Here is a 12,615-nt window from a genome sequence, read left to right on the forward strand (position 1 = left end):
CTGTGGGAAACGCACATGCACAAGTCAAGAGGCTGGGCAAATATACTCCTGATAATTAGGGTCAACAACAAACAACACCCCGCTAAGTACTTATACAAACATCCTGCTGTGAACTTGAATGGACACATACACACATAAATATAAATATATATAAATATATATATATATTAAAATAAAAAGTTAAGTAAAAAAACATCCCTACTCTGGAAAGACTGCTGCGGTTTTCCGACTTGCAGATTAGAAGAGTGGTGGACATGACAGTTGTGTGCAGAGGGGGTTGGGGTTTGGTTTGACTTTGCAGACTGCACAGAGCCGAGTTCATGTCGAAACCTCTTGGCAAGTTTTTTCCCCCTTTTCGGACATCCAGTCTGACTTGTTTACTTATTTACTGCGGAAGTGAACGCCATTCCCCCCGAACAGACGGTGCAATTAAGAGAAAGAAATAGCCATTTAGTGCCTCTGTCTTTATGGCAGTGTCTAGACTACAAGAGTGGCGATTCCATTTAGTGGGCACTAAACGAGGTTATCATTCCACTCTCTTTCTCTATATTTCTAAGATCTGGGCTCTATATTTGTTGAACATGCTTGCTAAAATTCAAACATGATCTTTAAAGAGGGATGCAACCTTAAAACTGGCAAAAAATCTGACAAGAGTAGGCCCGCCGACGTTATTTCTTTCTTAGTTTCACAACCGCCACCGAATCTACCACAGCAAACGTTGTGCATCATCATGAACTGGCCATAAACACAAGTTAAAAATGTGCTGATGGTATGTATGTAGGCCAACAGTTTTAGGTGATACACACATTTATGAGCAGTTTGCTATTTCCATGACCAAAAGCAAATATATATATATAAAGAAAGAAATAAAAAGCAGCAAACATTGCGGCTGTCAGGAATAAGTGAAGTCATATCAGTAAGCGTGATAATGACAGTACAAAAAGCACAAAGTCGTTGGGTTTTGCCTATACGTTTCTGTTTATTTCATAGGTATTATATTAATGATACACAGGCCAACAATCAGTTCCTCCTCTCTGGAATCCAAAGCACCAATGTTTGAAGCAAATAATTTAACGAGTGTTGGCGTTAAAGCTGTTGTATGGGCAGTGTACTGAAAAATAGCAGCAGGGGATAGAGGAAAGGAAATTCAACATACGCCTATTTACAGTCACGAATGCACATTGCATAGGCTACTCTGTACAGGGGGGGGGGGGGTATACTTTCACAGATTGGACGTCACAGTTCTCAATGGCGGAAAAAAATGCAGCCTGGAGGTTTTCTATAAGTCGTTCATACTCTGGTCGAGAAATAATTAGATAATGATATGCTATATACATAGACCAGAGGGAAGGGGGGAGCTAAAAGTTGTCTGCGCAATAAGGATTCAAATTGTTTGTTACATTTGATATTTTAACAACAAATATGTCTATATGAACAATAGAATAAACACAATGGAGAATCGTGATAAATAGAGGGACATATTCAAGAACAGCATAGGTATAAATGATTATTCTAACCATGTAGGCCTTTCTGGGGACCACCTAGAAATTCACCGCCGCGCCCGTGGGGCAATAAGAAAATGGCGACTTTATCCCATGCAGGCCTATTACTCCCACTGTCCACTTTAACATTGCACTGTTGGTGATGTGGGCTCCTTTTAGAAAATGCTTATGCCCACGATTACAATTCAACCAGATAAGAGTAGGCCTTAATGTCACTGACCAAGACTGTGACACTCTTTGCTCGTGCTCACAAAAGGGGGTTTCCAGAGAAGTACTGGAGGCGATCTCTGCTCAGCTTCTTCTCTTTCATCCTTCTATTCTGAAACCAAATTTTAACCTGGCGGTCGGTGAGGTTTAACATTCGGGAAAGCTGAAGCCTTTTCTCTTTGTTGATGTAAACGTTAAAGAAGAATTCCCGCTCCAGCTCTCGAATCTGAAACTTGGAATATGGACACCTCTTCTTCCTTGTACGAGGAGTGCCTGAACAAAACAAATAAAAAATAAAATTAAAATAAAATCAGTGTCACGGGAAAACAGCGACATCACATTAATTAACAACAATATTACATATATATATATATAAAAAGGGTAGGGACAAAAATAGATTCTAGTGCTGAGGTGACTATAGACGTGCAAAATGCTAAGCATTCCGTTTGGTAATGATAACATTTCAGTCAACATTCTTTAAGCAAAGTAGCTGAGGCTATCAGATAAACCAGCCATAAAGAGTGTTAAATATCCGAATCCCTTGGAGGAAATAATATCAACTTACAACCTCTAAGTACGTGTTTATCTGTTATAAATATAAAACAACAAAAGTATTTCAGCGCATTATGTGCGCCACATACCTCTGGAGCTAAACTAACAATTTACACAATCTTTTGGCAGTGAGTTGAAATGCATTGCCCATGTTTGCAATGGCCTGTGTAGACCTCTGTGGCCCTATAACTTCTTATCAAACAGGTGACTGGGGAAATAGATATATATTTTTTTTATGGTTTTTGTGTGAAGGAGAGGAGCAAACAGCAGAATCAGTTAGCTTCTATCTGCAACCTGACAGGGGCTAATACAATGTACATGAAGCTAAACACTGACAAGACCTCATGTGTGCTGCAATAATAACTATTTTTGCACTTTAAACCAAGCACAATTTCACTTCATGTTAGTCATTCCAGTTACCAATAATGACAGTCAGCATGCAAATCATTAGTAGATAGGTGGAATGGATTTGGACTTCAGCTTTTTCCTCTCTCTCCCTCTCTCTCTCTCCCTCTCTCTCTCTCCCTCTCTCAGGCGTCTGCTGAGGAAATACCACAATTTGCAGACCTATGCATTCTTCTTAGAAATGGACGAGCCTAACACTCGATTCTCTACCAATAATTCATTTACTGTCTGCCTGTAAATAGAAGAAAACGGCTCCAATCTGCCATTAGACAGATAGGCAGATGCAGAGATGGATAGATAAGAATGCATTTAACCGTAAAGTGTGTAATACTCTGTGCAGCATGTCTTTTGCGGGCAAACCCAGTGCTAAAAGAAAATTCACAAGACGCCAAAAGCAATGTTCTGCCCAATTGGTTTTTACTCTCGACAGCCCAACGAGAAAATCCCTTAAAATGCCCAACGCAAGTTCATGATCAAAGTTAACATTTGTCACAATAGCTCTCTCTTAAAAATTTCACAGACTCTCACCATAGAGGCGTCTGTGTATAACATCCCCCTTTTTTCAAAGCGCTTTCCCATCGTAAAAATTCTTCTCGTTGCAAGAAAGAGCTTTGTAGGGTTATAATAAAATCCTTTGAATGCTTATAAAACTCCACATAAAATCTGACCGACAAAACACCGGGCTAGTCCCCTTAACCTTCCCCCATTTTACAGCTTCGGTATACCTACTCGAGTGGCTGCTCTTGCTGGCGTTGCCGTCCTTGGCTGTTGCGGAGGAAGAAGTACATGAGCCTGAATTTGTATGTTCCTCCTCATCTTCTGGGTCCTTTTCCTGCTCCGGAGCTCCGGGTACAGAGGCTGTGGGCTGTTGCTGCTGCTGCTGCTGCTCCTGGGAGTCGCTTTCCAGCTTTCCCCCCTCGCCCTTTTGTAAACAATTGTCTGACTGATTGTCCGTGCTGCTGCAGTATGCGGTCTCAAAAAAGCGGTCGAAACCCTGGGGGAGGACGTTGTTTTTCCCCACGCCGGAGTAAAAACCTGTGGAAGGGTGATTGGAGCCCGGATGGGTGTGATGGTGATGGTGGTGGCTGTACACACTCTCGTTCTTCATAAGCATTTCTGTCATGGTGGATGGTGGAAGACAGTCCCTATGCACCAGATCCTCTCCCGAGTAGCACGATGCATAATTGCTTCTGTGGTGCCATTTACTAGCAGGGTCCAAGCCGTATGAAACTTCCCGTACCGGCTGAGACAGATTTGTGGAATAAGGGTAGCTGATTTGCCGGGACGGGGCCTGTGGAAGAAACGAGGAGACGGCAGAAAACTCGGGGACGTAGTAGGTACAGCTGGGGAGGTAGATGTTGGACGCGCAGCCCGTCCTGTCCCCAAACTCGGATGTCCGGTCTTTGCGCGTCTGGGAGCAGAAGTTGCCCAGATTCACCGAGTTAAACATCTTTCTCTCTCTCTCGTACTCCGTACTATAGATAGATGTTTTGGATACGAGCTGCAGCAGAAGGGAAAAATTTGGGAAGGCGAGATGACGCGCAATCCGTCTAAGTCGCCCCGCAGACACGTGATCGAAAGTAGATATTGTCATATATCAATTTGGAAGAGTTGGATGTGTAGGAGTGGTTGGCTTTAGGTAAGATCTCCGAGCTTCAAACGAATAATTTTCACCACAGGCGCACTAAGAAAACCAGTAACAGATTCCTGTTTGCAGGCTTATGACAATTAGAGAGATATGTGCTGTGTGTGTTTATGTTTATGGGCTGGTGGTGGGCTAGCTAAACAGCTACAGCTCCTTAAACAGGCATAGCACAAACTGCAGAGTGCACTCAGTGACATGCATTTCATAGTGTTATGGAATTTTACAGGTAAGATTATTATTATCATTATTATTATTATTATTATTATTTATCATAACAATAACAACAACTATTACTATAGATGAGAATTACTACCCCCACCACGAAAGCTACTGATCTGGTAATTTTTAAGATTTTAATGATAGAATGAGGAATTATTATGACTGACACTGATACACGCAGTGCAAAATCTGAGTACTCTGAGCCAGTTCTCGCTGTGACTGTGGCCCAAATGAAGTATAAACCTGTTAAAGGCAATTCCACGAGCCTATAGTCGTTTCACTATTTCCTCAAAGTTTAACAATTCACAGTGAATGACGCCTTCTCCTACAAATCTCTGAGACTCCCTCGAGCATTTACACTGTGGTCTGTGCAAATGCAGGACATCCTTTCATGAGGGTCATATTATTTGTTTTGATCTCTTTTCATTCTTTCTTAGTGGCTACACGAGTCTGCTGCACACATGACTATTAAAAAGAGCAGTGTGGATGAGCCGGGATAATCTATTTAAAATTCCTCAAAATATTGAATGATGAAATAATCCATTTTATTTATTTATTTTTTCCTCTTTCACCAAATTAAAAACGTTGCTACGGTATACCGAGTAGTGGACGGCTATAATTATGTTGTAAAATAAAGTTGAACCAGCGGTTAGCCAATGCAGAATACACAGCATGCATATGTTGACTGTGCAAGCTAAAGTAATCGGCCCACTCCCATTATTCCCTTTGACTTTGGATCATGACAGAGTCTGCTTTAAGGAGGGCTACTGCGCAATTCAAGACCCAAGTTGCTGGAGTTACTGCAGGAGTGCTACGAGGAGTGAAAGCCCTGGAACCGTGCATCTCCTCCAGTAGGAAAATGTGCCCTGATGACATAAACACAAACTCAGGAAAAACATATTTACTCCCCTCACATTGCTGGATTCGGCATTATTATTGACAACACCGCCCAGAATATCACCGCAATGTGTGAGCCTGTTACTCTGAAAATACTCATTTGATATGTTGGTATATGGTGCCTCCTTGCATTCCCAGGTCTATCAAATTAAATGTTTTGGGTCGTATCTTTTATCTATAAGCTTCAAAGCAGAGCAACAATTAGTCTTCTTGTAAACGGTTACTTATAGGCCACTCAGAGAGGGCCTTATTGACCAAGCAGTATGAATGTATCCGACGTCTCCCTCTAAAATTAAATAAGTCCCAGCTGATGCTGCAAACTGCTGTGATCATTTTATTTTCCACCGTGCTGTCGACATTTATCTGTGGGTGACTGCTAAAAAGAGAGATACATGTCCTCTGGATTTATTTATTTTTTCATAACAAATTGCAATAAATGAATGCTTTGGAGAAAAGATGCGCCTGCGTGTTCTTTCCTACGTCATTGTAAACTTTTAATTGTACTGTTGAGGCTCATCTTCGAATCTTTATAGACTAACTGATACTATCACAAGGTGAAATTAATATGATGGCCCATTGTTTATGATTATAGGCTACTTCCTAAATGTTGGAAAAGACTCTTGAATTATTGTCCAATATTCCAATAACACTATTACAATCACTTACGGGACACCTGTGTTGTTTAAAAATAATTGAAAACAAAGTTAGTGTCTTTGGTGATTTCCAGCAGCAAAGAGGGCGAACCAGCAACATCATCAGACCCTCAGCATTGGAAATGAGCTTCCATTGCAGGGGTATTTGTGGAAAAAAAAAAAAAAAAGGTGGCATTGGCATTAGCTTGTTTACTACCGCTACAGACAAAAGGTTGTCTCACATGATGCATCCTGCATCCAAGTACAAAGAAAGCAGACAGCTGTCCAGACACAGCACTTGAATTTGACCACTAAAATCCTCTCTACGTCCACCATAAAACTCCGAATGGCTGTAGTAACGCTAAATCCCTTTGTTCTATAGAAAACCATAAACGTTGAGAATGAGAGGAATTTGGATTTCAGCAACTAGATATTCTGAAACTTAGAAAAAAACACCAATGGCTGAATTTTAACACCGAACACCATAAGGCATTTTTTCTACAACTTGGTTTTGGGTGTCCATGTAATAACTGTAGCAATTTAGGCCACTTTTAATGGACTAAAATGTTCTCAAATTTTGTATTTTGACGTTTTTGCAAGACTAAACATTTCAGTTAAATTAATACAAATAAGGGAGATTGTAAACGTGACTAACAATGCGCAAAAACGAGAATACATAAGTTCATTTCAGCCCCGTGAAGCACAGCTACTGATGTGATTTTTACTAGCAAATCAACCGCATTAAAATATTTGTGTAAACATACTGGCCTGTGGCCTGTATGGACACATGCTCCACACATGCTGCAGCATCACTGTTGTACAGTTGCATAACAATAATAATACTTCGCACATCAAAATGTCATTGCCTACAACAGTATAAAATATACACTGTACAATTAAAAAGATAAAACACAGGGCTCGAAACTGAAGTTGAATTTCTAGAAACTGAAAACCCGCCATACTAATTGGCCTACAATAAAGGTTCTGAATTACGACATTTAAAATGTATCCGTATGTCAACATTATTGTGAATACAGCTTGATATCATCTGTAGAATAAAAAAAAGAAATGTTTCACGGCAATAAATAAAAACAAGGCTACAAACTTTTCTTTCAGCAGGAAATAACATTCAGTCCAAAACAATGTTGTCAAATCATTTCCTCATCATAATAATTTCACTGGTGCGTATTAGCGCGGTATAAATAAGTAATGCGAAGTATAAATAAGTGATGCAATAATGAAGTTCAAAAGTTAGGGCTTCTGATCAAGACAACGGAATAATATGAAGGATGAGTTTAAAGTAGTACACAAGAGGCATTAAGGCGTTTAAACGAATAGGAAACAGTACTCGTGGCTGCGTTTAAGGTCGCAGTATTTGCCATTATGTGCCAAAATATGACCAGTCAGCGTCCATTACTTAGCAATATGCGCCTTCCGAGGGTTTAAACACTGGCTATTCTCGCCTTGGTGCACTCAGACCACCAGTCACAGAATAAGGTTTACCATGTGTTTAATTCCCTGGATGGACGACTTAGAGCAGCTGATATTCCACTAGCAGTAGGACCCAGGAAAGTTTGATTTGCTTGCACCAAATGAGCAGACTAAGTATATGCAGAGTTTGCACGCAAAGGGTCTGTATCTGACTTATTAATCCCTTACTTATTCTATCTTATAAGTACTCGTGCAGTGATAAACAATATTGTAAATGCATGTCCAAACCATTTTAATGAATAGTCAGAGTGTTCAGTCGAGTGCTCCAAAGAGGAGCTGTTGTAAACATTTCCCATTCTTCACTTAAATATCACTGTTGGAGCACTAACTTTACGACTGTGTCTGCGGAATTTAAGTTATGTATTGCTACCTAGCGCCATAATTACAATGGTTAACCTAGGTGTCACCCTCTTGTTAAGAAGAACTCTGTTCAAAAAATGACGCTCCTAAATATTGCAGTGTTTTGGCTCTGCGTCGATAAATCCTGTGCCAAATGATACGACATTCACACAACACACACAGCGACACACACACACACACACACACACACAATGGGCGCAGTTCACCAAGACACTGCTGCGCAGTTAGCTGAAGTCAAGGCTAAATGTGGGAAGCCTGTGTAATCATATTACTGTCCCCTCATGGCCTAGATAAGTTTAATTGGATGTAAGTCGGGCAGTTAAACTTGGGTGTATGAGCTGCGAACAGTTTCAAGCAACACTAAAGAGCCTTGTTTTTTTTTTACTGAGGTCTCAGTGAATGCACCTAGCGTGAAGCGTCTGTGGTTGCAACAATAGCTTACAAGATAAGGATGTGTGTTGTTGTTACATTTAGAGCAATCTCCAGAGTGTATTTCTCTTTCAACCACTAGGATATAAAGCTTTCACAACAACGTGTTAACTTTTTTATTAGAAGTATTAAATGATTTCACATCTCAAGAAATCGCCCAATAGTGACTGCTGGCTCATGCTCCTGTGTTATTTAGATGTCCTGGAAAAACCTGAAGGCCCCTCGAGCAGGCATACAGTGCACTGAAGTGTATCTATCTTTGAACAAATTCAAGATAAGCCAAAAGTGAAGCTTGTCTTTGATATTTTGCTAGAGGGGCTCGTAGCTTCGCGGTTAGTATTCTACAAAAGTCAAAATAAAGAGCATTTTATGTGCCGAAAGTACTTAGGGCTATGGTCTGTCACATGCCGGTATATTTAAAAAGATATTTTTAGGCGCGGCCTGCATTATCCCTCTATTAACTGCACAGTTAATTTTCTAAAATATTGGTATCACCGTTTAAAATAAGCGGGGATAATATTTCCGGTGTCTGAATAACAATTCAGGGTTGATTAGGTATCCTAAATAAAATGGTTTTCGCACGTTTCGGAAATTACGCACAAGACGGCACAAAATTACGCACGACTTGCGAGCCATTACACAATGGTTTGTTTTGGAATTTGCTGACTTACAGATAATATGCTTAGTTTTGTCATGATGACAAAATGAAAACAAAACCCGAGTTTGATTACATTTTGACATAACTCTGATATTTTGTCAGTCGTACTTTCATTTTAATTATTTGGTCAAATCTAGCCTGCTGTCACTAACGTCGTGTCGGTTTGTTTATGTGCATGTAGGGGGGAGACACAGGTGACACATGGAATTGTCTTCAAGTGTTTAAATTTGCAACAACAAAAAAAACATTTGTCATTATGAGAATAATCAGTGCGAATTCAGCGTGTATTCGGTGCATTCATTTCAATTGAGACGAAGCGCGCACTGGCTGGTTGCTTTTGCAGCGGGTGGGCAAAATGCATTATTTTAGTTCGCGCTGGCCTTGCAAAGGAGTGGTCCAGTATGTGGACCCAGAATAGAAGCTCTGAGCTTTACGCTACAGAGTCAGATATCGTTGAAAAGCCTGCTCAAACACTTAGCACTAATGTTTGCTTTTCCGTCTGAGCTGCAGATTTTCCTAGCTTTTCTTCAGAGCCAGGCCTTTAAACACAGAGAAACTACAAACAAAAATACTGATATTCATTTAGGGGAGGGAGTCAAGGCTACACAGCATGTGTCCTGAACCGATACTGAAAACAAACATGAACAGGTGACATAGAATTTTTCCATCTTGTATAAATGGTAAGAGATTTAAGCAGGCACCACCGGTTGTGCAGCTCTAAGCTGCATACTTGACCTTCAGTGAGTGTGTTAGGACCCTAGCATCGGCATGGAAAGGACAGTCCACCTCCAAAATGCTAAACCTTTAGGAAGAATGCTCTATATGAGGTAGACAGAGGTAAAGGTAAATAAAAGAGACAAATCAACCAATTTATTCCAAAAATTGAAAAACTGAGATTAAAGAATACTGTGTAAATGACTGATCAAAATATCACTTCAGGCTATGACAGATGCCGTAAATACTCTTTACATTGTTACTGTGTTATCACGCCATGTCAAAAAATATGAAATAAAAAATCCCAGTGGGGCAGACTAAACAAGAACAACGCAATGAAAAAAGTTGGCTCATTTCCAATCTCGACATCTATCAGTTTTTGAAAATCTAAGATGTTTCTCATCTCTCTCTCCATCAGAGACAACTGGTCTAAGAGGATTCCGGCTCTTCCAAAGCAGCAATGAAACCTTCACACTCCGTAATAATGGTTGCTGGACGTGCGATACTATTGAAAAACAAATTGATAAGATAGTACATTTCAAGAAAAATAGAGCTCATAGAGAACTCATTTCAAATCATGTCAAAATCAATATATAACAGTTCTGAAATGATTGGAACGATATGGATCTTTTATGTTAAGCATTCTATCTATCCTCCCTTTCTCTATCACATTAACACTCTCCTCCACACACACACACACACACACACACACACACACACACACACACACACTACACTTTAGTAGGAATAACATTGCTTTCTATTTCTCCAGCCAGCTCCGTACCATAAACGGCAAAGGGGTGGCGGGGGACGCAGACCACATGCCACACAAGTTCTCTGCGAAGGGCACTGTGAAGCTCACTGACCTTTGGGACGCGGAGACAGGCCGCCATAAACAGATTTAGCCAGTCTCAAAGTCAAAAGTGCTCAAGAGCAGTGAAAGACCTATTGTAAAGACCTGCAAAGCCAACTCAGATTCCATCCTGTTTTACAGTCCAAATATCTTGAGGTAGTCCGCAATGGTGACAGTTTTTTTTTAGTTGCCTTTTCTATTCCCTCTTATATCCTGTAAGGAGTGAATTAAACTAAATAAGAATACAGACAAGACAAATAAGTACAAACTAACATTAGCTGTTATGCTGTGATCATATTTAGCTTTTGAGGAGACGGGACGACAGGTAACAGACGCAGTGCAATGTTTGGTGGTTTGTTGGACGTGAAAGCATTTTTAAAAAACGTTTCTAGCACAAGATTATTTGTTACAAGGGGGAAAACACTAAATAAAGGATAGAAATACCTGTATAAACAGGAAACACAGGCAAGACAAACAAAACATGAGCAGCAGATAGGTCTGGTTTGAAGTTCAAGTTAAAACTACACGTTCAGATATCCGTTTGGCACCGTTCAAAGAGCAGACTGCCATGTTATTCAGCCCAAATAATCCTAACGTTTTACACAGGAAACACAAACCGCTGTTTACATCATTTAATCTTGGTAATAAACGAGATTCACGCTGTGCCCACTGTTGTGAGTTGTTTTCGTGTTTACAACAATTTTCTTGTTGTCAGAATACATTTGTGTTAACAAATTATGCAGATTGTCGCTGCTGTAAATTTCAGTTTACACTTTGTTAACTGAACGCTAGTCTGTTGCATTTTGTTTATTTTACAAATCATGGATGCTGGTTAATACCCACTCTCCCTCGCTCTCTTTTCCATATCGCCAGATTGTTTTGCGCATTTTTACAAGCTCAAAGGCATATAAAACTAGAAATATAAATAATTGAACCTAATTAAGTTATTACAATTGTTCACGTTTAAATTTCAACAGCACCTGCATGGACACGATTTATTGCACACTTTAAAGGTTTTAGACAATATTTGGAACATAATTGACCTTGAAGATGTTTTTAGTTTTATTTTTTTACAAATAATGGCTGAGGCATTGCACGACATGCAATAGTGTCATAGTAGATTTTGCATCTATTATTCTCCTCTAACCCATTTAACAAGGCAATACACAAACATGAGACACTAGTTTATCTTCTTTCGTGGTCAACAGCGCGTTTGATAGGCTAAAAAGATTGGAGTTGTTATGAATGATGTCCTCTGGATGATCAAATTCAATATACGCAGCTTAAGATCTCCCCCGGCATTATTTCATAGTCTTGATTATTATCATATTGCAGCAAACACTTGGTACACTTACTGGTTATGCTTTGCATCAGACTGGCGCCACTTCAAAACTAATACACGGTGTATGTCTTTGATTAAAACATATACGGACACATGGACGTTGTCCGTGCGTAAAAATGTGCCTATCAAAACATTACGCATGCATTTCTCCAATTATACAGAGGAAACAGTTCAAATTCAGATACCAGTAAACCCTCTGCAATCAAAGTTCAAATTCTATGTGGTTATTCAGCTGAAATAAATCTTCAAACCACCTTTAATCAGATGCGCAAATGTACACGGAGAGCATTTTTCCAAAACATTAAATCAGCGGATGCCATATGTTTTTTGTTTTTTAATCTAGTCTCATTTTGACTAGACGTATATTGTATATCCACAAACAACATGGCTGAATTACATGCGTATTTATAATATTTACAGAGGTAATATTGGAAACCAGCGTTTTATAATGATATTTTTTTCATATCTGCAGCGCATCCAGACGGCCCTTTTCTCTCATGGAGGATATTACAGCTTTTATTTTCATGCCATACATGTACTTTATGAACAATATATGTTTTTAAAAAACAACTATTATGTATTCATGTTGATGAATACACAAGAAAGATATATGTAGCTTAACAGGGAAAGATGGAGATTGGGGAAAGGTTTGTAGTGAGGTAAAGAGGCACAGATAGAGTCTTCTGTGAGCTGCAGAGGAATAATTACA

The 12,615-nt window shown here is 39.6% G+C and overlaps 2 protein-coding genes across 4 annotated transcripts in view; both read right to left on the reverse strand.

The window, feature by feature from the left end:
* hoxc10a (homeobox C10a) overlaps positions 1 to 12,615 on the reverse strand; it is a 138,237-nt gene that overhangs the window by 64,243 nt on the left and 61,379 nt on the right. The gene's annotated exons all lie outside the window — the stretch shown is intronic.
* On the reverse strand, positions 969 to 4,511 carry hoxc11a (homeobox C11a). Its single transcript, XM_010747479.3, has 2 exons — positions 3,396 to 4,511; positions 969 to 1,982 (listed from the first exon to the last, which is right to left on the reverse strand). Exons 1-2 carry the CDS (start codon positions 4,258 to 4,260, stop codon positions 1,750 to 1,752), a joined length of 1,098 nt encoding a protein of 365 aa, XP_010745781.2. The 5' UTR covers positions 4,261 to 4,511; the 3' UTR covers positions 969 to 1,749.

This window comes from Larimichthys crocea, chromosome XV (assembly GCF_000972845.2).
Source record: "Larimichthys crocea isolate SSNF chromosome XV, L_crocea_2.0, whole genome shotgun sequence".
In the NCBI taxonomy this organism is placed as follows: domain Eukaryota; kingdom Metazoa; phylum Chordata; class Actinopteri; family Sciaenidae; genus Larimichthys; species Larimichthys crocea.

What these genes read in the sequence shown, in the direction of transcription:
- hoxc11a (XM_010747479.3), bottom strand. Translation starts at nt 4,260, where the DNA reads ATGACAATATCTACTTTCGATCACGTGTCTGCGGGGCGACTTAGACGG. An exon ending in CAGCAAGAGCAGCCACTCGA is followed by an intron (nt 1,983 to 3,395) that starts GTAGGTATACCG and finishes TGTTTTGTTCAG; the next exon opens with GCACTCCTCGTACAAGGAAG.